Source organism: Dermacentor silvarum, chromosome 9 (genome assembly GCF_013339745.2).
Source record: "Dermacentor silvarum isolate Dsil-2018 chromosome 9, BIME_Dsil_1.4, whole genome shotgun sequence".
Lineage (NCBI taxonomy): Eukaryota > Metazoa > Arthropoda > Arachnida > Ixodida > Ixodidae > Dermacentor > Dermacentor silvarum.
The window spans coordinates 121621929-121647418 of NC_051162.1; the positions used below are offsets into that span (position 1 = coordinate 121621929).

At 43.3% G+C, this 25490-nt stretch overlaps 2 protein-coding genes across 3 annotated transcripts in view; one reads left to right on the forward strand and one right to left on the reverse strand.

The window, feature by feature from the left end:
- Positions 1–276: 276 nt before the first annotated feature.
- On the reverse strand, positions 277–19054 carry LOC125939647 (endoplasmic reticulum membrane-associated RNA degradation protein-like). Its single transcript, XM_037725093.2, has 11 exons — positions 18718–19054; positions 15391–15539; positions 13054–13155; positions 10660–10749; positions 10446–10543; positions 7920–8059; positions 5275–5386; positions 4611–4713; positions 2904–2933; positions 1837–1905; positions 277–887 (listed from the first exon to the last, which is right to left on the reverse strand). The coding sequence occupies exons 1-11, from the start codon at positions 18863–18865 to the stop codon at positions 663–665; spliced, it is 1266 nt and encodes a 421-aa protein (XP_037581021.2). The 5' UTR covers positions 18866–19054; the 3' UTR covers positions 277–662.
- A 190-nt stretch (positions 19055–19244) lies between these two features.
- Positions 19245–25490, forward strand: part of LOC119464215 (serine/threonine-protein phosphatase 2A 56 kDa regulatory subunit epsilon isoform) — a 58738-nt gene continuing 52492 nt past the window's right edge. Inside the window, exon 1 of one of the 2 annotated variants that reach the window (XM_049656126.1) lies at positions 19245–20041. In XM_049656126.1, the coding sequence (XP_049512083.1) occupies positions 19873–20041 (169 nt within the window). In that variant the 5' untranslated portion in view covers positions 19245–19872. The remainder of the gene's footprint in view (positions 20042–25490) is intronic. The other variant, XM_049656127.1, reaches the window with a different exon arrangement.

A 25490-nucleotide genomic window follows, 5' to 3' on the forward strand; every position in this document is an offset into this window, starting at 1 on the left:
CACGAGCACTTTTGCATTTCGCCCATCGAAATGCGGCCGCAGAGGCTGGAATTTGATCCCGCGCCCACGGACTTAGTAGAGCAACACCATAACCACTACGCCATCAAGGCGGGTAGTTTTAGTGGAATATAATTATAAATGTATTCTATACTGTACTGGGGAACACCAATAGGGCATCAAAATAAAAATGGCAGCTTCCAAAGTTGGCTGAAGCACAAGCAGTGATCTGCTTTCTGTATTTCAAGGGCTAGAATGCTAAAGAGATTCATGTTGAACTGAATGATGTGCCGTGACGATCACCGTACAATGTCCGTTTTATGTTTAAGCATTCATTAAGTGCATATGTCTGCAGTGTTTACCTTAAGTGTGATTACATGCTGCGTCCTTTATTTTCAGTTTTTAATTTTTTCGTGTGTTTTCCACCCTGCTTCACTGTGATACATTGTTAGAGGGTCCAGAGATATTCAAGTTGTCTCCTTGCAGCTTTTTTTCTCACCCACCGCCATACACTTTGTTGTTTATTGCTTCCATATTGTTTCCGTGTTTATTGTTTCCATACAGGAAACAATAAAAGAAAGAAAGGAAGGAAATTGTTGCCAACATTGTCGAAGCACATTGAGGAATCCAAACACTGATGTAAGCTTTAGTGAACATCCTAGACATCAACATATCTCATCAAGAGCAACTGAGAAAGCTCCCAGACAGATTAGTCCACTCGCCTCAATATTCGCACACTCGAGCGGCTCAATACTGCATGTAAGTGCTGTCAGGTGCAAGAGATGAAGTATGAGACCTTCGCTGACTGTCCTCAGATCCACTTCACCGTGGGAAACCTTGTCCCGCAACCTCGGTCCTTCAAGGTACGAAAATATGTCAAGGAACATCTCCTGTGCAGAAATGCAGTCACCTTGTGTTAATTTAGGTCTCTTCCAAGCATGTATTGCTTGCAGTAAATATCTGCAGTGATGCCGTTAACCTGCAGATTGATATTAGTCTGAAGTCGAGCTTCATTGCAGCTGGAGCGTTCAATACAAAGGTACAGTCTGTGCCATTAAGAAAAAAGAACACTTAACGTATGTTAAAACAGCAATTCTAGTAAGCAGGTAAGTCAGAAACCTTACTCAATGCCATTTCCTATACTGTTTTTACGTAGAAAAAACCTACTCATGGAATTTCTTTTTTCTTTTTTCACTTCAGTATGGGAACAAGAGAAATTACCATCTCTAAATGACAAAATCTCAGATCTGGCATAGATTTTCACACTGGCTGTGCATTAGTACGATGCCGTGTTGAGCACAAGACAAAGGAGACTATTGTGTGACAAGACCAGCGTGTGAGCCAGGCCAGACACTATAAGCATCTGGGTCAGTATGACACCATACAGAGGCATGCAAAATCTCAGTGGGCATGCTGAATTGTGAACGCAAGAGTTAAAAACATTCGGTCACTTGCTTCCTCCATGCTACCTTGCATACCCATTGCATCACTGCTGCTCAAGGGTCCTTTGTAATTTTTGTCAAAGAGGTCTTTATGAAAACTTGAGAAACAAAGAGGATTTGCAGCCCTAACAAAGCATTTTTTTTTGCTGAGTGGATGCCCTTTAGTGTACTACTGCTTGCACAAAAACAGGAAACTACAATAATTTTTTTTTTTTAGCTCAAGTTAGGGAGTGTTATCATGGCCTTTCTTGGAGAACACACTAAGCAGTCACAGTAATGCAACAAGTGCAGAGAAGCCAGAAGATCCCAAAATCTTCAATGGCTCAGACGCATTCTATTGAGGAGCTATGTAACAAGAAAGCAAACCTTAATTACACAAACACAAGTGCAAGCTTACAAAGTGAGGGTCTCCAAGGGCAACCCTGACAGCATTTGGCAAGCCAGATTCCATTTCCTTCGCAAGAACCTGAACAACAAAGGTGCGGCACATAATTACACCCCTTGCTATGTTCACATGGTCCCATAAACAAACAATGACGAAAAGAAAATGCAAAAGTGCCTCATCATCAAACTGATCTACACCTGTTATCAGACAAAAGCTACAGAATTTCCAGTGTTAATGCAGAAGGCATAAAATAAGCACTCAGATAGAAATTGACACAGTTGCACAAGTCTTACACACAAATCATTCCTTACTTGTGGTAGGACAAAACTGCTAAATGAAACATCAAATGGTATTTTGTGGTGAATCTTGAGAATGAATCTGGAGTAGGTCGCAAAATTCCCATGAAATGGACACGCAGTGAGCTCTTCCACAACTATGTACAGCATTTGTGCTAAAGTTATTGATCAGATGCCTACAGAATCTGTCAATTTTAGACCCTTTCCTTGCTCTATAGCAAGCAAGGTAATTAAGGTCCCAACATCTTGATCACTGGATCCTGCAATTAGTCCATCTTCATATATGCATACAGTGTGGTACACAATTAAGGGGAACACCAATTTAGTATGCAAACTTGCACAACTTCAGTCTTTGCATTTCAAAGAAGATTGGCAACTGATGTGCTGCATTAGGCAGACTCAAGATTTGATAAAAGATTAGTGCGAGTACCTTCTTGTCTAATTTGAGTGGCAGTAATCGGTGCTGGCATTCTAATTAGGTGCTTACTTTAACAGTGGACCACACTGTACATGTGCTCAGTGAGCAATTAATCTGCGCTACTTGGCAAAGCTTCATTAGTGCATGGTCACAGTGCATATCCAAGTTCTGTTAAAATGTGTAGCCTCAGTAGCAAGCAATACCTCCTTTTTTTTAATTGCCCCACATACATGAATTGATTAATGTGCTGGTCAGCATGTAAATATGCAAGCAAGGTGTGCCAAGAAACTGTTAATTGTCATTAATGAAAGAAATGACTGTACCACATGACGTGGCTAATTGACATACATCGGAACAGTTCTTACCTCATCCATCGTTGTGTACAATGTTGACATCTAAAAGGATGCAAAGAAAGGAATCAGTACTTGCAACAGGTGAAGAGCCGTACAGATACATGATTCCTAAAGTCACACTGACAACAGACAGTAAGTGCCAGTGGCTACTAAATGAGGCCAGCTAACAAAATTAGCAGTGGTATGCGAATATCAAATTTCCATTTCGAAGCGAATTCGAATAATGAAAACAAAATGCAAATTGAATTGATATTTTCTGAATACGAACCCTATTGGTTTTACAAAAAAATTCCATTTTTTCATCAATGAGACGTATGGAAAAAGAGAAGCAAGTTTATTGTGCAGCTAATAATGTACAGGAAAATTATGCTCTGTGGTCAACAAAATTCTACAGTACAACACTTTTGCTTGACAGTATCATAACTGCAGTTATTTAATGTTGTCATGAAGGAAGGATAGCTGCTCGACATGTTCGAGGAGCAGTGACACTCGCCTGCATGTCACACTTCTTTCAGACACCAAAAATAGCTGCTCACTGGACAAACTAGTGGCCAGTATCGGCAGGTATCTCTTCACCAGCTGAAGCAACAGTGGGCACCATGCTTACACCACTACTCACATAGATCTTCTTTTTGGCCCAAAATTTCATCATGCACATATCTTTCGACCTGTGCTTGCGGCAGTGAAAATTTCTGCTGGTTGATGAGTTTATCAAAAAGTCTTTTCAGAGGGCTGACATGGAAGAAGCCTCTTCAGAACCTTTTGTTGTTGAGGACACATCTGGGTTCCTTGGTGTTGCGATTTTCCTTGCTTCTTCTAAAGCCAGGTTTTTAATCTAGTTTTGATGTTGAAGCATCCTGGTGGTACTTAACTACTTTAAAACGAGGGGCTAAAAGCACTGCCAGGATTGCAACTTAGTCAAATTTGTAAGTTGAAAACTGTGTTTTTAGGCACCTAGCCAGATTAGAAGCAGACGCAGAGGTTTCCACCTGGCGGCTGGTGTTGCTCAGATGCATGAAGAGGCAGCGCAGTACTTGAACTGATAGTGTCGGGTAGCCATAAGCACCAGCAGGGACCCCATGACAATGTCCCCTTCTTACTGTTGATGCTTCACCGTAATACAGTTTGTATGCTTCGCCTCATAACACAGCTACACTGCGGTGAAGCTGACTAAAAGAATCGACAGCAGCAATTTTCGGGGATTCGAATATTTTGAAGACTAGAAATGTCTTTCGAATCGAATACTAACCGTTTTGAATCGAATATTTGAAGTTTTGAATCGAATATACGACGTTTTGAATATCTGCACATCGATAAAAATGATATGCGTACTGAGTATGAATGTCGAATAACTATGCTTTTATACACATTGCAATCTCTTTTTGCTATCCTTAATAGGCAGCTATTTGATTGTTGTGGTTTGATGGAGTTTCAAAAGTGTTTTCACGATTATGAAAACATGTTCCATAATTATGTCAATTAGGTCAGTTTAGCTTAGATAAGGTTATGCTAATTTGGTTGTCATGACATGAATTATGCTAAATAGGTTTGTAATGTAATATTAGCAGGAGCGCAGCTGGGGGAGCCACATCGGGCACAGGGTTCCTCTCCCACAAAATATCTGTGTACCAGGACACCTGGCATAAAACGAGATGCGAAAACACCTGCCTGCCCATTCCCCCAAATTACAACTAAAACAGCAAATAGCCGTAGCCTTACCTCTGCTGTTAGTAGCCGATGGGAGCAGTCATTTACTTTAGTGTAGAGAACCCTCAGCACACATTCCAACTGGGGCAATGCCAATGTTAAGCATTCAGCATACCTAGAACAGATATGTGAACAGATGCACTAAAAAAGCATAGATGCTTCATGCTCACCTGGCTTGCATATCTTATATTTAAAAAGCACAGTGCTAAAGAGATTACAAAATGCCAAAAATTTGTGGCATATCCGGAGGCCAACATTTGAACTGCACAGAAATACAAATAATTTCGCCAAGAAAAAAATCCTTTGTATCTACCACACATGGTCATATATGGGGAAAATGTTTACAGTTTTTCTGCAGTTAATGGTAAAACATTTTGGGGGCGTCAATTTTAAAATATCTGCTCCCAGCAGCTCGAATAATTTCATATCTTCTTTTAAACACAAGAAATTTCATTCAAATCGCTCCACTGATTCCCTAATTCCCTAAATTAGAGCATTCCTGTGTCACACTTAGATGTGAATGGGGAAATTAGAAATAGCATCACGCAAATTACTTCTCTTAAATATTTTAGAAACAGGACATTTGCTCAGTTTGAAAAACTGCTTAGAAGGATGTATTCAAGGAGTTAGCATCAAGGGGCAGTATCCCACCAAAGGGAACGTGGAAGATACTCACAAAGCCTTGCCTAGAAGATTCATGCATGTCTGCCAGTATGCCATTTGTCCTGGAAGGACCAGAGGACTGGACTCCAGTATTGATAAAAAATGGTCCCGACTGAAATCTACATCTGAAGAAAGAGCAAGGATGGAGAGAAAAAAAATATCATGTATATGTATACTGCAACAAAACTTCAATGCACTAGTATACTTGCAGAGTCATACGAGGCTATATGCCTTATCATCATCATCATAATCATTATTAACATCACAATCATCCTCATCAACCTGCTTTTATGTCCACTGCGGGATGAAGTTCCAGCTCTCTCGGCGATCTCCAATTATCCCTGTATTGTGCCAGCTGATTTCGTCTTATGCCTGCAAACTTTGTAATTTAATCACACCACCTAGATCTCTGCCATACTTGACTACGCTTCCCTTTCCATGGCACCCATTCTGTTATTCTAATAGACCAATGATTATCTGTGCTATGCACTACATGGCCTGTCCCATCCATTTCTTCCTCCTAATCTCAATTAGGATATCAGGCTGCCCTCACTTGCTCCCTAATCCATGCTGCCTGTCCTCTCCCTATCTCTTAATGCTACGCCTGATCATTATTTGCCTTGCAAAACTCCGCAATCACAGTCCGGCACAGTCCTGTTAATTAAATGATGTACAATTAGGTGCAATTACGTACAATTACAAGGAACCTCGTGCAAAACATAACCAATTGTGTGCAATCATGTACAGTAAGCTGAAGGTAGAATGATTCAGTATATTGCAATACAAAACTGCCATTGTGAATATAATGTGCACGCAGGAGCAGGATTGCATCTGCGAACGACACAGGCTTCGGAGTTCAGCACGGGCGAAGATTCACTTGACAACCCTGTGCGGTAGGTCATAGCTCCTCCATTCCTAAGCATGGCTCATTGAGGAACTATATTCCTAGTTATTCGGCTAGCTGGCATTACTGTATAACTAGGGCACTAGGAGTGTGTGTTTTGTGTGTTTGCTATACTATGTGTTGTGTCCGATGTTCGTAAGCACAGGTCGGCAGAACAAGCAGATACTCGCTCGTAATCGCTCACAATATTTTCACAGGCTCTGCACTCACTCGCACACTCATGTGGACTCGTGCTTGTTGGCCCTCGCTCATGTTGCCACTCGCACTCACCGATGCACACTCGCATTTATAGTCACCGGCACTCACTTGCGTACATACTCACACTCACCAACAGTCACTCGTATCCACTCAAAATCACCGTTAACTGGCGGCACTAACTCCCATTCATAATCATGTCCACTCGCACCCTTAAGTCACTCACTAACGCTCTATCATCACTCGTTTAAGGGACTGACAACTGGTGGGGAGATGTTGATGGAAATGAAATGACCATGATTTCTAGTGATAGAATCTAGCAAGCTATTCGTGATTTAAGTAGGAATTATAATTTTTAATTTCCAAAGCAAGTTTCAAAAACCAATAAGTGGCGCGGCCTGGCGGTGAAATCTTGGTACTTTGGATGCAGTATATGAGATCGCTCTACGTAAGTCGGCTGCTACAGTCGAACCCGGATATATCGAACCCACATATAACGAATTATTGTTTATAACGAACAGCAGTAAAACCCCTTAAAATTTTTATATAACATTTTTATTTGTTATATCGAATTAGCTATATATCGAACGCTCTTGTGTCCCCTTCAGATTCGATATATCCGGGTTCGACTGTATTAAGTACAGCATACTTATTGCTTAAAATTGCAGTTCGTATATTATTAGATGCTTGAGCTTCATTTTATGCAGATTACGAAATCTACCCTATGCACTACATGGCCTGCCCAGCTCCATTTTTTTTTTCTCTGGATGTCGATTAGAATATCGGCTATCCCTGTCTGCTCTCTGATCCACACCGCTCTCTTCCTGTCTCTTAACGCTACGCCTAACATTGTTCGTTCCATCGCTCTTTGTGCACTCCTTAACTTGTTCTCGAGCTTATTTGTAAACCTACAAGTTTCTGCCCCATATGTTAGCACCAGTAGAATGCAATGATTGCAGTACACTTTTCTTTTCAACGACAGCGGTAAGCTCCCATTCAGGATTTGGTAATGCCTGCGCATGCACTCCAACCCATTTTTATTCTTCTGTAAATTTCCTTCTCATGATCAGGTCATGCTCGGTGTAACGTAAAACTATTCCAATCTGTTCTTATTCCAAATCGGCCATTAGCCCTCCATGATAGGTCAAAATTGCTCGGGCTCTGCCTATATGGGCGTGGTGCCTGTCCATATGGGCTAGACTCAAACTACTCTGACTTATCATGGAGAGCTAATGGACGATTTGGAATAAAAACAGATTGGAATAGTTTTACTGTTGTTCAACAAAGTTCCTACAATGTTCACTGCCGTGCATACATTTTTTGTTACTGTTTGTAACTGCTAATCGTGTTACACAGATGAGAACCCGTCAAGCTGCCCAAAGAGTGGCTTTTATTTCTCATTCGTTCATGCACCTTGCGGCACAAATAGACATTGATTGATTGATTGATGATTGAATGATTGATCTAGTTCCCACCTTCCTTAGTTCCCTGTTTCACTTCAACTTTCACAAAATGTGGTCACCTTAGCTTTGACTATAGCTGAACATGAGGCAGCCTACCGTGGAAGTCATCCAACATCACGGCATGCCGTTCCAGAGAAAAGCACTTGCGGCGTTGTATATCCTGTCCATCAACACCGTGGCGCTGCATCATCTGCTCACCGAGGCTCAGGACAATGCAGATCAAGAGGTACGCATATCTGTTGAAACAAACAGCACCTGTTCTGCCAGCGTTCAGGCAGTATCATGGACTCGTGTACGGTGCAGGCCAGCGTGGTGTACCTAACACCAGAGGTGCACCTTTGCTTGTTTCATGCCGGCTTCAGCCAGATTACATCAATATATTGCGACAGTAGTAGATTGAAAACACAACCCCAGGTTAACAAAGACGACTTGCTCATTTCTGCTAAACCCTGCTGGTTCCAGACGATAATTGCTGCGGAATTTGGCTAATTTCACCTAGTTTAACTAAATTTAGCGAAACCAGCCTGAATGGCTACCTTCCTACCACATCTCGGTGAATACAGCACACCGACCCAGGGCTCGACAGCTAAGCAGTTGAGTTATGCGGTAAGGCCAACCCTAACTAACACGTGACGCTGCGTGTGGACTTCCTCGCAAACCTAAAATGCAAAGTGGTGGAACATGACACAATGGCAATAGCAGAGCAAAGTTGTCAATAGTGTGCAACTTGCTGACCAGGTGGCAGCACTGTTCTCAACAGGTGATGAGCTAAGCAAGGGCAATGGATGAACTGAACGAACAACTTACAAGAATCCCTTTTACAACTACAGTCAAACCTCGATATAACGAACCTCGAGTTAACAAAATTCGCGATGTAACAAACTATTTTTGTTTTCCCATCTTAGTTCTATTGAATTAAGGAAACCTCGATATAATGAAATTCTCGATGTAACGAAGTTTTTCGATGCAAGTACAACTTCGTTATATCGAGGTTTGATGTACTAAGCTTGCCATTTTCATTTTATTTGAAGGAGTGGTGACAAAGAAATCACAAACCAGTTTGAGTTGGTAACAGTATTCTTTAAGAACTCCAACTGGTATTTCTCTCACTTGAAAATGTTGATTATTGGTGAAGAAAATAAGGTTGGAGCTCTCCCTTCCCTAGTCGCATCCTAAAACTGCTGCATCAATGATGTTAGTGTGACGTCACAGGCTGCCTTCATAATGGAAAACAAAAATGAATTGGAAGCTTTTAGGATAGCCATTGAGCACACTTTAATTTGACATAATTCTTCTCAATTGATAAATGCTTTGTTAGCATTGTGCAGGCATTACCAACATTCATGACACGCTGAAGCGTGGGTGTGAGAAATTCTAACTGGTACTCGCACGCACCTTTTCTTTTTGAATGTTTCAGGCTTGAACTGGCGTACCACACCTCTGCATGTGATAGCAGCGACACTTTCACAATTCCCAGAAGTGTAATCTATTAGTCACTCTTAAAAACTCCTCTTAGGTGTCTTTCTAAGTCTTTGCCAGTGATTGGCAATAGGTTGTGCTACATATACAAAAGATGTAACTCTTGATGTAGGCTGAACGACTAGGTCGTAAAATGAAATCTCATTACGAGTTATATTTGAAGAGAAAATATGTTCATTTTATACAATATTCATCATAGCATCCATTTGTTGCATGCTGACATTGGTGAGAAACATTTTAGATTTACTTTGCTGCATAACACAATTTCTTATATCCAATTATTAATTGATGAGTCATGTTACTGAAGTGTTAAAGGGACACTAGAGAGAAAAATAATTTGAGCCGGATTAGTAAATTACCCTAGCACAATACCAAAAAAAAAAAAAAAAAGACCCTGGCTTGATGAGACAGAAAAGGCACAAACAGGAAAGACTGGTGGAGCCACCGTCTTGAAATTCCCACAACCAGCTTACCGTGGCATCATGGATTTTGATGACGTCTGCTTGGGCTGAGCTAATTCTTTATCGATAAAGTCATACTGCTTTGTATTCCAAGAGAGCCGAAGATTGAACTTAGCAAGCATCACAAAATTTTACTCAACAACAAAGGCACAAATAAAAAAAAGGAAGAAAAAAAGAAAACGAAAGGAAGAAAAAAAGGAAAAAAAAGGGGAAAAAAAATCACATCCATGATGTCACACTGATACACCCGCACTGTGGTTTTGGTACGCAAATGCAAAGAATAGAACTTAGACCTTCATTTTATCTTCTAGTAATCAACATATAAGGGCAACGTTAACAAAAATACTTGATCAGTCTAACTAGATTTAATGTTTCTTTTTATCCCTTTAATGTTTCAGAGTTGTCCTACACTTCATGATATGTTACACCTGACGAATTGCTTATTGTGACTGAGCATGTTCATGTAAGAGTTTATACTGCTGTACTTGAGTGTGCTGTCCTTGTTGCTATGACCGCAAAAGACGTTTAACAGTATTGTTAAACTAAATAAAGAATAAATAAAATATTGCATTTTTTTTAAGTCCTGAAAGAAGTCAGTTCTTGCATACCTGTGCAAATGCAAGAGCACTTCAACCTCCCCAAGGAGGGCAAAGAACGCCCACGTCAGGATGGCCTCACTAACCTGCTGTCAACCTCCTCCGGCCTGACAAACCCATGCCAGACGACGTTGCGCAAGTTGAGAGACTGCGGAGGACCCACGATGACTTGCAACAGAGTCATCTACGTGGAAACACCAAGACTAGCCAGTTGAAGAAAAAAAAAAAAAGGCTGACAGGACAGACGAAAAACAAATTGCAAACACAAGCAGTCCATTTAAAGTGATGAGGCATGCTTACAAGTTCGGGACCAAAGACTTCATGAAGCTGTGGCGCAGACAGGATGTCCTTCAGAAGAAATGGCACCCGAATGCCTTTTCCAAACAGAACCTGCAAGAAAAACTGATATTAATTTCTATGTGTACACTTATACCATCAGTTTCTTTCTATTTTTAATTTGAACAGATTTCTGAAGAAAAAAGCTGCCTGTGACAGATAGCGTTGTACTGTCTCTTCGTGTGTATTTCTGGTAGCAGAACAATAAACCACAATGTCCCGGTAGTTAACTAATAGCACTTGCTAATTAACTTTTTGTTATTCACTTTAAAGCACATGTTGAAAATTGCAAAATTGAAGCCAAACATATGTGAAGTCCTGCCTGCTGAACCGAAATGTTAACACTAGCACCACTCACAAGTCACTGTCCCTAAAACATTCTATGGAATACGTAGACGTTACCGTTGATAATATCTCAAAAGCAACCCTGAGCAGTTCAGGACAACCTAAATGGAATATCAATGCCTTCTTGGGGGGCAAGGATACCTCAAAAGTGGTGCTAATCTTGCAATTTATGCTAAGTAGACATGACTTCACTAAAGCTTGGCTTCAATTTTGCAATTGCGACACGTGCCCTAAAGTGAATAACTAAGACATTTAGCAAGCCTGGGCATCAACTACCTGGACATTGTGCTTTGTCATGCAAGTAATGTCTACCTCTTCAGGCAATCTACTTGAACAGGCTAAAGTGTGCTATATACACCATGCGGTTTAAAAAAATAGTTGTTCAAATTAAGTAACACGCACTGAGTGATTGCTTTAACCGTTACGGTGTTTTAGTATTTTCTGAAGCAGGAAGTAGGGGTGCAGAAGTTTCTGCATGCCCAGTTTGTTTTTCTTTTGCTTGCTTAATGCTGTGTCTATGCAGTGCATGTTAGTGGACACCGCTTCCAGGTGGCGCCACCAACCCAACTACATTCATACCTCTAGGAATTTCTGTGCCTATGCACACAGGAGACTGCACCACGGAAGCTGCATGCAGCTGCAATTCTGCCCTAGTATACTTGTATTTATTTTAATAAACAGTTGTAACGTGTGCAACATGAGAACACATCATAAAGGAATGCTCACTTTTTGCTAGTTGCAGACCTTATGTGAAACATTGGTTCATGTAAAAATTCTTGCTCATCAACGCGAGAAATTAAAGGGAAAATGAGACATCCACCCAAATGTAGCAATTGCTACAAAGGAAAACCATACGGGTTCCTCGAAAGAAAGCCTCGCAGTTGAAGAAAAATTCGTCCTCGTCCGGGACTCGAACCCGGGTTTCCGCTGAACTATTACGTCAAACACTTGCCTTTGCTTCGAGTTGTTGAAAAATTCGACTTCACCCTGCCATCTGCTAGCCGCCTGGTTAGCTCAGATGGTAGAGCGGCTGCCCCGGAAAGGCGGTGGTCCCGGGTTCGAGTCCCGGACCAGGACGAATTTTTCTTCAACTGCGAGGCTTTCTTTCGAGGAACCCGTATGGGTTTCCTTTGTAGCAATTGCTACATTTGGGTGGATGTCTCATTTTCCCTTTAATTATTTCTTCTGTCCACCTAGCAGGTTTCCGCTGAACTATTACGTCAAACAACGCAAGAAATTTATTTGTCTGATAATTTACAGTTTTACTGAGTTACAGAGTTGAAAACTTGGTACATGAGCTTTATTTCTGATTTCTAAATTTTCAGCAATTTTTGTTAAAAAAAGGACATAAAAAAGATCTGCTTCCTATAGTCACCAGATTCTAGCTTTTTATTTGAAATGCAGAATCGGTGCAGTGGTTGCCAAGAAAAACGATTTCTCCATTTCCATGCATTGAGGTAGGAGCGCTTGAACTAAAGCTTCCTGTTAAAGGAACACTAAAGAGAAACACTGATTTGTTTAGATCGATAAAGTATTCTCGAAGAACTCAACTTTCGTTGATTTCACAGTAATAAGCTGATTATAAGAGAAAATGACGGCCAAAGTGTCATTTCTGAATTTTGTGCCGAAGCCCCAGAGCTGGGACGTCAGTGTGATGTCACGGATTGCAAAGTATTTATTCTCATTTTTGGCAGTTGTTGTTCAGTAGAAGTTCTTGAAACTTTACATGATCAGTCTTTGGATGCTTTACAGTACAATGTAATAAATTTTTACCGATAAAAGCTTAACTAGGCCCATGCACACGGCATCAAAATCTGTGAGGTCACGGCGAGTTGGTGCAGGCATTTCAAAGTGGCTTCACCACGTTTCGTTTTTGCATCTTTTCTTGTGTACCAGGCATCTTCTGATGGTAAGAGCGGCTTTTTTTGTTGTTGTGGAAGGGTGATTACAGACGCAGCTCATTTAGTATGTCTCTTAAGTGTCCCTTTAAGGCAAAGTGGTCTCTTCACGTACATTGCCAAGTGAGTGCTCCAAGATGGCAGTTATCCTAAGCACGGCAAGGACAGGCCCGCAAGGATCATCCCGCTTCAGCCATCCAAAGCAGTTCTGAATGTCCTGCGAAGTAAGCACATGCACATGCACATTAAGGCAAACAATCATCAGCAGAGGACTATGCAATTCTAATACCCGAACACACGCCGGGGTGATCACTGCAATGTCACTGAGCGTTTAACATAAATTTGCTCATCCTGCGTCAGCCTATTTCATGTCGACTGCAGGACGAAGGCCTGTGCCAGCAATCTCTATTGTCTTGCGCCAGCTTACGCCATCCTAGGCCTGCAACTCTTCCATGTCATCACATCACCTAGTTCTCTCCTCCCCTCGACTGTGTTTCCCTTCCCCTGGTATCCACTCTGTGACTCGAATAGACCGTTGGATTATCTACCCACGCATTACGTAGCCTGAACAACTCCATTTGTTCCTCTCAATGTCAACTGGGATATCGGCTACCCCCGTTTGCTCTCTAAATCCACAGTGCTGTCTTCCTGTCTCCCAATGCCACACCTGTAATTTTTCATTCCATCGCTTGTTGTGTGGTCCTTAGCCTTCCTTTGTTATCCGGCAAGTTCAGTGTGAATTTAGCATCCTCCGATTTAAACTGCAGATTACTTGTGCAGCTTCTGATCGGCCTAAGTCCGAAGGCCGATCTAAGAGGATTTGGCATTTTCTTTGGGGCAGACGCACACTTCACTACACCAAGGAGCAGAGTTTGTGCCCCACCCTCCTCGCTTCTCGCTTTGAGGAAACAACTACGTGAAAGCGGAACGCTTTAAGAATTTCGCACGTTGGACTGACATTGGTGCTCTGGCTGCTGCAAGCATCATAACTGTGATGCCTTATATCGAACCCTCTCCTAAAGGGCCATTTACCAGGTTTGGGCACTGCTGCCGCTCTTCATCACGCAGCGTTCTGACAGCGAGTGTCCGTGGTCATCGACTGAGATGTGTTCGTGTTAGCCTGTGTGAGCACGACAGTGCGCTTGTTAATTGAGTTCGTAAGTGAATGTTTACAGCAGTTTATGCACCTTATAAAAATACTAATCTTACTTCGTATAGCTGTCTAATAATTTGCTATCACAATCAATGCTTTGCTTCTCGAAACTGTGGCCTTTTTTCTTTCTGTTTGCGATTATAGACATAAATATTTTCAGTTATTTAACTCAAAATGTATTACTGAGATCGCTCTCATGATGACAAAATTAGCCAATAGTGTTGGCGGGGCAGCTGCGTTCGATGACGCTGCATGACGGCATTGCGGAAGCGATTTTTCGTGGTGTTTGACACGAGATTATAAACTGCCTGCTGCATGCAGTGCAGTAATATTTGGCTCACACGTTCACAGCAGCCTCTGTGACAGATCGGCAATGTTTTCTTACTATGCTCAAGAAGTCTTTCAGGGCCTCTTTAAGCCCAAACACCATGCGAGCAATTTTGTGTGTGACAGTGACGAGCAACAGTTTCGAGCGATGAAACGAGTCGTTGTGCGACCAGATCGCACATTCTCGTCGCTTGATTGCTCGGTTCCGGAAATCTAAAATTTGTCACTCTTTGTGTGGACTGCACGGAAGCGACTCAAGTGACAAGCGAATGGGACACTGGCTGACCACGTATGTGCTTCCCTAAGTCACTGGTTGTCTGTGTATTGTGGTGGAGCTCGTCTTCTCCTTAGTAGGCACTGCTCGATTTGTTTTGCACACTCATCGGCGTTGCATCTCGAGATGAAGTTGGGTTGCACCACCACTACCAAGCTGTTGTATGCAATGTAGAAAAGCCTGCAAAATGTTTTCAATTTGGCCTCCCAGGAAGCACCAATTTGACAAGTCTGTGAGGTTAGTTTAAAAGCCGCGATGTAGTATGGCTGCTTGATTCCTGAAATTGTGCCATTTCAGAAATGGGCGCAAGAGAGGTTGTGGCACAACTGTCGGCAGTAGAGTCTGAATTCTCACGGGCAAACTGCAATCAAAAGTGCGAGCCTAACGGCAATTAACAGCGCCATTAACTAACCGAAGCAAACAATTTGTATCGTGCTGCCTCTGTCAAATGGGGTTTTCTTGGCAAGCAACAGACTTGAGTGACAGCGATCTCCATTGCTTGTAGCTGTCGAGCGTAAAACCGCTTACACTGGGTTTATACTTTGGAAAGCACATACGTACAACCAAAATGCAGGTGGGACAAATCAAAAACAAAAAAATCATGCGTGTTTTGTTGATGAACATCACATAAAAATGCCATTGAATTTCTCCCTGCAAGCAGCAATGTATTATTAGTGACCGACTGCAATGCTCCATACCTCCTCTGCACCCGTCCATAATGAAAGTTTATCTGCTTTGGCCCAAAAGCTGTCAATAGGCAGTTCTGCGTAGACTGTCTTGATGTGATGAATGGACGGTGACAGAAGCTTCAACGCCCTGCAATGCCATGTCTCGTTGTGGTCCACACCTGGAGAATAAGGCAGTGAATCCACGGTTGTTGCTTTTTTTGGTGGGCAAGATGTTAAAAAAATCATCTTAGCAGCAAAGCAATGTTTCCAGCAGAACACACTGACTTGGACAGCAGGGAAGAAGACATATGACTAAAGGTGTGTGAATACTCGAAATTTTCAAATAATGAATCGAACATTGTTGACTTTTATTCGGTCTTCAAATCAAATAGTCACTAAACAGTACGTCCACGGAGGGCAATGAAGCATAACATTAAGCAGTTGTGATAAATTTTAGCACAATTTTATCACTAATAAACCATAGCTAAGATAAGTTATGTGGTGGAGCCTGCTATACGTCACTCAGGAAGCCAGACTTTTCCAGCTAAACTACTACCATTCACACTCACCCAATAGTCCCGAGTATGCTAACAAACTGCTTAGTTGTTCCTAATGCTTTATTTGTGCTTTCAATCAACAATGCGAAATAATTTGCACCGTAATGACAAAAGCTTGCCAATGTTGTGAATATGCTAGAATAAGAACGTGGTTGTACATTAATGACGAAAACAGCTGTTCATTATTAGAAAACTATTACAAAAGCTATATTTGATTTGATTTGCCTCTGCCACTACTCGTCTTGTACTCGATTCAGTCTACAAAAACAACTATTTGCGCACCCCTATGCAAGATGCACCTCTGCATTAGCAACCAATGTAGTGCCCTTCTTGCTTATCACGCTGATAGTTTGTTTCTTATGCCGACAGGCTGCTTTTGCACAGGTAACTTTTTGCTTTTTCTGTTAGTATAATTGATGGTGCACTGATCCACTATCGCCCACTCCTGCTTAAAGACTGTCGACATGACAAGCAAAAATGGCCCTACACTGATTGGTTTCTGCTGTAGAGTTTCCAGCTAAAGTTACTGGAGGCAACTGTGGTGCTGTGATCTTTTCGGCTACCGTGGGAATCAAGGTTAGTACATGAATTTATCTGATCTTTGTGCTTGCGGCTCAAGATGTCCTTGTTGCTTGATTTACTGCACTTTATCTGCCTTTTTTTATTGGCCTAAATTTCGAAGCGATTCTATTTTTCTAAATGCAGAAGGCAATAAGACACTGCATAATCACTGCAAGTCATCACGTTTATTAGGAAATATAACAAACACAACAAATTACAGCAGTAATTTTTTGCAGGAGACCATGCTTTCAGCTATACAGTCGAACCCGGATATACCGAACCCACACATAACGAATTATTGAGTATAACGAACAGCACTAAAATCCCCTTGAAAATTTTTGTATGAAATGTTTATTTTATATATCGAATTACCTATATATCAAACTATTTTGTGATCCCCTTCAGATTTGATATATCCGGGTTCGACTGTGTTATGTGATGAAGCAAATATTAAGCATTCGATTGCTAGTGCAGCAGTGTTTTGTGTGTCTTCTTGCCTGCTGTGTAAGTCAAAGTCAGTGCTTTCTTCTGGAAATCTTTTTGTTTTTCTTTGCAACGTGCATCCAACAAGCTCAGGCAAGGACCATTCCCATCTTAGAAGCACCAGTAGAAAATAACACACAACTCCTGAAAACAAACGTACAACCTATAAGCAAAACCAGCTCCGATTGCAACGATTCAGATAACAGACGCGTCGAGAAAAGATGCTAAAGAGCATCTTCAAATCCGCACAAGTACAAAATAATGAACAGCCCACGGTATTAAAACATAAATAAAAATGGGCTTTGAATGCGATGATTCAGACAAAAAAAAACTTTTTAGTTTATAAGGCGTATATGGCATACACACATATATGGCATACGAATGGGCATTCAGTATATCCCACGGCTGCACATGATTTTGCTGACTGGATGAACAGGCACGTAAGGTTGATGTCATACGAGACTAACAATGAATATGATGACATTGCTCTGGTATCAAGAACCATAATTAATGCACATTTGCTTCTGCACAAAGTGTACATGCAGTTTGTTAATTTATGTGCTTGTTTGCTAGATTTATTAGGGTGCCCATGGCACCTGTGAGGCATTACAGTAATGAAGGGGGGGGAGTCAATAAAGGAAGTACAAAGGTTCCAAAAGCAGGTACAACACCGAGGAATAAGCACATGTAAATCAAACGACAGGAAACGTAAACAAGCAAAAAAGAAAGCTTGATGTTTCGCAAAGAAAAACGTTGAAACTTTATACAACTACAAAAACAGGACACAAGCATGCACTAGAAAATCAGGCCATAAGGATGCAAAAAGTGCGTCACTGGGAAGCATTACAAACGACATTTTGTGGCATGCGATCACGGATAGTTTTCGGGAAGAAAGACATCTGAAAAACATTGGTTATATACAGTGCAATTCCTTTATGGATATGGTCGAGATGTGCGGAAATATGGAGTGGTTTGAACTGGGACGTATTCTGAACCGCTCCACTTCGGCGATATTTCGCTTTTCGCTTTCAGGCGCGCACTGACTGGCTGGTTCAGTAAAATTGAATGACGTCGGGCTCCACCAGCCAATCAGCTCATCCAATTTTGCTAAAACAGCCAATCTGCGCGCGCCTGAAACCAAAAAGCGAAATATCGCCGAATTGAAACGTTTCAGAATACAGCCCCTGGTGTCTATCACAGTTTATGCCAGTCGATCCTGCTAAGAACACTTTGTGAAAAAACTTAAAAGTATTTTCCCCTTCTCATTCTCGAGTCTAATTGCCAATACTACTCAGTCACGCTGACGTTTGTCATTTAAGAACATTAATCGCAGCCCGATTTCGAATGCGTTCCAATTTGCCGGCATCAGTGACCAACCAGGGATCCCATACACGCGGTTATTTTCATCTAGAATGGCAGTTTTTGTCATGAGAACTGCCGACTCCTTGAAATAAAAATAAAATAGTACCGACTTTCTTCAGTCCAGGACTACTGAAACTAAGCGCTTATTTACAAACAGCAGGTCAGAGAAGCTGTCACCAACGCCTCGGACGCTCTCCAGAGTATGACACAACCACGTGCACTAGCTGGCAATGCGATAAGCGACACATGGCGCATTATCAACAATTAAGCGTCCATGCATGCTTTGGTCACGAACGCGCAGCATGACGACGACACCGCAAAGCTTTGTCAAGGTTCTCGTTGTTAGTATCGCTAACGACAAACTAGAAATAACAAATGCAACGAAAGCAGGCACCTTCACAAGAATCCAATATATTCCTAAGCTGGGGCGTGTCTATGGTAAGGGCCTCGGTAAGAATGCTATCGAGATCTCCCGATATTCCTGTGTCGCATATCATCTTCCAGACATTCGGTGACAGGCATGTTTGCGTTATAACGTTCATTTCTGTTCATGTCGTTAAAAATACCGCACATTTAAACACATTCCTATCATGGGTTTCACTTCCGCGGCCGATCGGCAGATTCAGAAAGAAACCGAAAGAAGAGTCGCTTTGAATACCAATTCAGCAAAGTGCGCGTTTCGCATTGTTTAAAAATAATTTACATAAGCTTTTTCTTATTACTACAAATGCAATAAAATTGTTCACTGTGTAGAACTATTGGGTTGTTTCAAATTTGGTCATTGCTTTGTAACTACGTAAAATAAATGTAACTTATTAGCAGCGCTACTTGTGGATGGCGCAGGATAAGTGACGCTTTGTACAAGGCAGCGGATCCGCCGCTTCGAGCCGAACGGGAAGCCGAACTTTGCCGAACTACGCTTAACGTGAGCCGAGCAGCCGAGCGTCTTCCGGAAATTGCCGAACGCGTCTATGTGTAAAAAATCCTAGGTGGTCTGCTCTGCTCGCCTGGCGAAAGTGTATGTGATACAGGGGGTTTGTTTCCAAACCGCTCGCTTCCATGTGCACGTCGAAGCCGTCGGGACCGGCGAGACCCGCGGCCGTGATGTAGGAGGCACGCCCGTGGAAACGCCGAACCGACGCCCTGCGCGCCCGGCGCGACGAGCGGATATTTTACGTATGGACGCAGCACCAGCACCACCGATGCGGCGGCGATGTTAGGCCTAAGAGTCGAGAGATGATCGACGCCGTTTAGGCCTAAACCGCTGCTTGTTTATCGCGAAAGAAAACCCCCGGCGCGCCGACGCGGGGGCATGGATCCGAAGCTCGCACCGCGACGCGCCGCCGGCACACAGTGGGCGTCCGCCTGAGACGCCGAGAACACCGCGACCCGGGGCTGAACGAGGGAGTCGCCGGTAGCGAGCGGCCCTTCGGCCGCGCAAGCACCACCACCTCGACCCAGCCCGCTGCAGCCGCTGAAGGTTCCAAGTGCTTTTTTTCTTCCCTCCTTCGTAGTACTACCGTGCGCGTACACAAGGAAACGGCCAGGCATGTCGGCTCACTCTGGATCGCACCCGGTATCGTCGACCGCGACGTTCGTCGACAAGATCGACCCGTTCAAAAAGGGATCGCTCAAGCGCAAGCAACGCAAATCGCAGGGATCGTCGCGCTACCGGTCCGCCAACGACGTCGAGCTCCAACCTCTGCCATTGTTACGAGGTAAAGAAAACTTTCTTTTCCGTGGTGCGCTGCCTCGTTAACCGAAAAAAAAAAAAAAAAAGCGACCCAATGAGGCGCCGAGAAGCGTTCCTTTTTTTCCGCGACCGCATCGACGCGAGATGCCAGTCATACCGAGCCTCCGGGTAGTAGTCGGAGAGAGTGGCACCGGAGATCAACCCTGCGTCATGCGCTTTGCCTTTGGGAAGGTCGCGAGACAGCCTGCCGAATGTGCCAAGTGCTTTTTTTTGCTGGGCACCGCCTTTTTTTTTTTTCGCGTATCCCGAGTTTACCGGCGCTTCGCGTGCGGCGACCTTTTCTGCCGTGTTCGAAGATAGCGCTTAGTATGAAGCCTAAGCTAGGAATTGATCCTTCGGAGGCACCCCCCTCCTTTTTGCTCGCATCGCTAAACCTAAAGTCAAACCCCCTCCTTTTTTACCTCCCTCGTCGAAACGCCGGTGCTGGAGTTCCTCGAGCGGTTCATTTGCGAAAGTTTCGCTTGGAAACTTCGTCACGCGAATGGAATACATAGCGGAGTTCGCCGGTCTGCCCAGACAGGCCGGTAATTTTTGCAGGCATCGCGGAAAAAAACGAAAAAAAAAAAAAAAAGTTAAAGGTTCATTCTAATCCTCCCCTCTCTTGCTCGTGGTGGTGGCTTCCGGTGTCAAGCTACGCGCTGGCATCGATCACAAGCATTGATCCACCTCGGTGATATATTGATAGAGAAGCGGTTCGAGTGCAAAGAGCGTGGGGCTTATTAAACGATTATGGGGATGCATAACTGCCTCCTCCGTCTCGGATGCTACTAACCACGATGTCTCTTGCTTTTCTGCTCCCGAGTCGGATACCTTTATCTCTTGACATATCACTTTGGCAGGTCTGGATGCAAAGGAACAAAATATTAACTTTATACCAACCGATTTGGGATGCTTCTAAAACTTCTTCGAATGCGTTGAATCCAATCGGGAAGACATTCGTTACATTCCGGGCGGTCTTGTTGCTACGGCATGTTGGCGGATGAAGCTACCGTCGTGGCCGATGTGTCGAACCCGACTGCTCCTTGCCGCTTTTTCATTTAGTATTATTTATTTTTTTGTACCCGCTCCCTCTGCCTGCGGTGCCGCCGCGCGTTTTCGTTGTAGCCTCCAAAACATTTCGCCCAGCGAGCGCGTTGAGAGGAGTGGCTCTGAGCCGCCTCCAACGCCGACCCACGTCGCGAAATGCCTCCTACGCGCCACAGACGAAAACGGTCTTCGCCTTATGCCGTACCCGAAAAGTGCGTTGGACGCTTAGGTAGTACTTCAGGAAGGAGAAGAAAGAGCTGGGAGGGGGGAGAAAATGCAGAAGTTACGGCTCTGTTCTTAGGCGTAGCATCGTACTACGAACCGACGCTACCATCGGCAGAACGTCCGACGCCTTGGTCTGTGCGTCTCGAGCCATGGCTTCTTCGTTTCCGAACGCTAACAGTGACGCGCGGAAGCTGCGTTGAATTCGTGCGGTCGCCAGTCGTTTCCCCTTGAAAGCCCGCCGCGTTCGAGTTCCTCATGATTGAGTTCAAGTCCAGAGGTTACGCCGCCGGGTCGCGAGGCGCTGTGCTCGGATCGCTACTTCGCCAGCAGCGTCTCACGTCGGCCGCCGGCAAAGGTAACAGCCAAGAAACGGCTCTGTTTTGAAAGAAGCGATGTAAGGAGAGAAAAAAAAAATATTCTGAGATTCCAGCTGGAACCGAAAAGCACATTGTCTCCTCTTCCCAAAGCCTGCTTGCGGTCGCCTCATCCGAACAGGTGCAGGCAGTGGTTTTTCAGGAATCCGGCTGCGAACACCCACCATACCCCGGCTGCACAATTGTGACGTGGAGAGCTTCGGTTGTGGTCCGGCTTGGTGATAACGAGCTGCTTGTTGTGATTGCGTAGTGGCAGTTGGGGATGTTGCAACCGAGTTTACAAACTTTCTGATCAAGTGATGAAGTGCGCTTGCCCGCTGTTGTTGGCAGGTAGCCTTGAATAAGAGCGAACGACGAGGGGAAAAAGAAAGAATGCCAGCTAGGGGTTGACAAGTGACGTGCTGCTGTCAACTGCTGGTTTGTGCTTCGTGTTCCGCAACAATCGCTTGTGTAGTGAAAGTGAACATTGTTGGAGGACTTTGTCTTTCCGGTTTCCTTCTACTTTTTTTGCATCGCCAATGAGTGCGTGTCAAGAGTTTCAGATCACTTAAAATACTGCAAAACCATCAAAACGCAATATCCTGAACTTGCCAACTGCATGGTTTAGTGAATCTGACCTTGATGGGTGCTGATAGGGTGTGTCTGGCATGTAAAGGCTGGAAGCACAGAGCCAAAGCATCCCAAGAAATATGAGACAGCCTTGGTGTTTGACATGGGCAGTTTTATCATGCTTCTACAGATGTAGTCTGAAAAACTGCTTTGACATAGAATATCCTGCCGACAGCATGGGAGATATTCATAAAATGCCTAAGGCATGCTATCCAACCAGTTTCCTACAAAAATTACTAGGGGGAACTCTGCCGCATGTATCTCTGGGAGTTTCAAGCATGGCAGTTCATGAAGTTCATGGATTTGCCTAAACTTTGACCTTATGGCTTCAAACGACTTTGTGACTTGGCAAATTGATCATGTTCAACAAAATGTTGCATTATCAATGAAACAATTTGCCACAATTATTCACCTGCACAGAGCATGCAAAAATTGCCACAATTATGCACCTGCACACTGCATGCAAACATTGCCTTGCAGTGTTTAGAAAACTGTGATTGCTTGGAAATGTAGAAAGATAAAGCCCACTAATTAGCGCCACAGGAACATCTGACGAGTACATGCACTACCCATCTTTAGCATGGTATCAGAATGATCTCAGCGCCAGAGTGTCCTCTGGTAATTATGTTTGTAGGAAACTATAATTAAAGCCCCATTTTTTTTATTGAAGAGCTGCTCCCAACCATTCGAGGCAAATCGGCGGAATGCTCATGCCAAGCATTGTTAAATAATCCCTGCCAAGTCAGTATTTCTTCTAAATGACTTGCCAGTATGCGTACCAAAGGTCTTAAACATAGCGCGCCGGACACGGGGCAAAAGAGTGACATGGAACAGACGGGGTACTATCTTATCGAATTTTGGTCCTAGTGCCAGGACTTGACGCACATAGTTGGGTAACTGATGCATCGGATCCGCTACACTTAAGGCCTTTAGTACGACATGCCAACAATCCCTACGTGCCAGCTTAGTAACATCAGTGTGCAGATGCAAAATAGGAAGGTTGTGTGATGTTTGCAGATTTATATCAAGTATCGCACTGAAATTTACAGGAGGACTCTTGTTTTTGTTAAATGATGTGTGCACTGTACTCTGAATTTGGTCAGACATCAAGTTCATTAGAGCACCATCAAAGCTGCACACTAGTATAGCCTTAATTGCAATAGAAGAAGCAAACAAAGCAGTAACAGCTTGGCATAAAAGTGGGAATACAGGCAGACATATGTGTGAGATAACAGCAGAACTACATGCATTTGTAACATCAATAAAATTTGATGAAATTTTACAATAACACAAATCCCATTTAAAAAAGTCACAAATATAAGTCATTTCATTCTTTTACATATGGGATGGAAAAAAAAAAAAACTATTTAAACTTTCATTCCGACTAGCCCAACTTGCAGTCGTTCTATGCAAGTTTGTTCCTGCGGTGCAAAAATTTGCCAACGGACGTTGCCTGGCATGTCTTATTGTAGTCACCTGAGAGCAGGTGGTGTTGCACAACCTGGAAGGCTTGAAAGGTTTCCCAGCAGACTATTGCACAACAATACAAGATCACAAACAATGCGTGGCTGGGATAATGCAATTCTTTCAATTCAATTCTTTCCCTTCTCGTGCTTTGTCAGTGGTTTCGCCCCACCTACGTAATCGCCACAATGAGCTGGTCGTGAGTGTTGGACGATATAGGCTCATTAGCTGTCATAGATAACAAAAATGCCCCCATCTTCTGTATTGTGGCCTCTGACTTCATTTGTGGAGCGGGAAACTCTGCCAGGGGGGATATTCGCCCTATGTTGTGCAGGCTGTGTGGAAAGTTTACAGCACACGAAATCCCAGAACCGGAATACTTCAACAGTCTAGAATTAGATCTGCAGCCTGAACTAGCATCTGCAACCAACATGGTGCTGTACCGTTCAGGCGAAGAAACTGAGCAGGAATGCGGCTTATCGTGTAGCCCGCAAACTTGTGCAGGGTTCGGGCTGGTTCTTGGGACCCAGGAAAACCCTTGAATCTAAAACTGCCACTTCAAAAGCCTTAAAAGCCGTTTCATGGAGTACTTAAATAACCTTGAATTTTGTTTTCAGCTAAGCTTAGCAGATTTTATTTATGTACACCCGTGAGCAAATGTATACGGACCAGGGGTTGCGCGAAAAAGCTGATTTTTTCCTCTGCCTATGAACGCATGTTGAAATTAGGACTGCAGTCCTAACTTGGCATTGCAAACTTTTCAGTATACTCATCAATTCCAGTTTATGCTTGTTGATTATGAAGAAATTCACTTTTTTCGCCGACCCTATGGTCCGTATACTTTTTTGCTCACGGCTGTATATGACCATGACGTTGGTGCAAACCTGGAGCCAAGCTGATACGATTAGCATCTTTGTGGTCGGGAGGTACCTTGTTTGTGGTGGCTGGTAATGGTTTATGTGAAAAAAGCTAAATTAACCCTGCAATGCGCAAACACAGTTGCTCATCAAGGAAAATTGCGACTGGCTTGTTCGCCTTTATTTCTTGCCACGGGGAGTACATTTCTGCACGAAAACAATGAAATTTTATTTGAGTTGTAGCTTAATTAATGCAGCAGTTAGTAATTGGAGTGCTCAACCATCTACAACTGGTAACTCTTTCCAGCATATCAAAGACACTTCTAAAGGTTATGCCTTAAGTTTTCTGTGCTAAATCAGAATTTTGAGGTAAGAAACTTAATGTAGTACATATGAAGCATTGGGCATATTACAGAGTTAATGAGTACTTTTTCATTTCATGTGCAATACAAAGTTTGCTCATTTAAGTCACTGTTTTGTTTTCAAGTTATCGGCCATCACGGGGGCCTCAATCTTTGAAATTGCTTTGTCAGGACCTTGAAAGTGAAAATCCTTGACATTTTTCCGCGAAGGGCTGCCACAAATCCTGCTTCTGATACTGGCTGTAGATACTGCTTGCCCTACTAAGTATAAACCCCATGTAAGCGATCATATGCGTGATGGTGACGCGAGGGTGATTGCTATCACTCAAGTGTGTCGCTTGTTGACGAAACCCCTATGAGCGACGGCTGCAGGCGACACTGCGACGGGACTAGGTGGTAGGCAGCACGGGCGATATGCTCGGTCGTCACCTTCAGTTAATAAACGGCGCTGTTAATTAGCGACTGGTTCGCACTTTCGATAGCACTTTGCTCGTGAG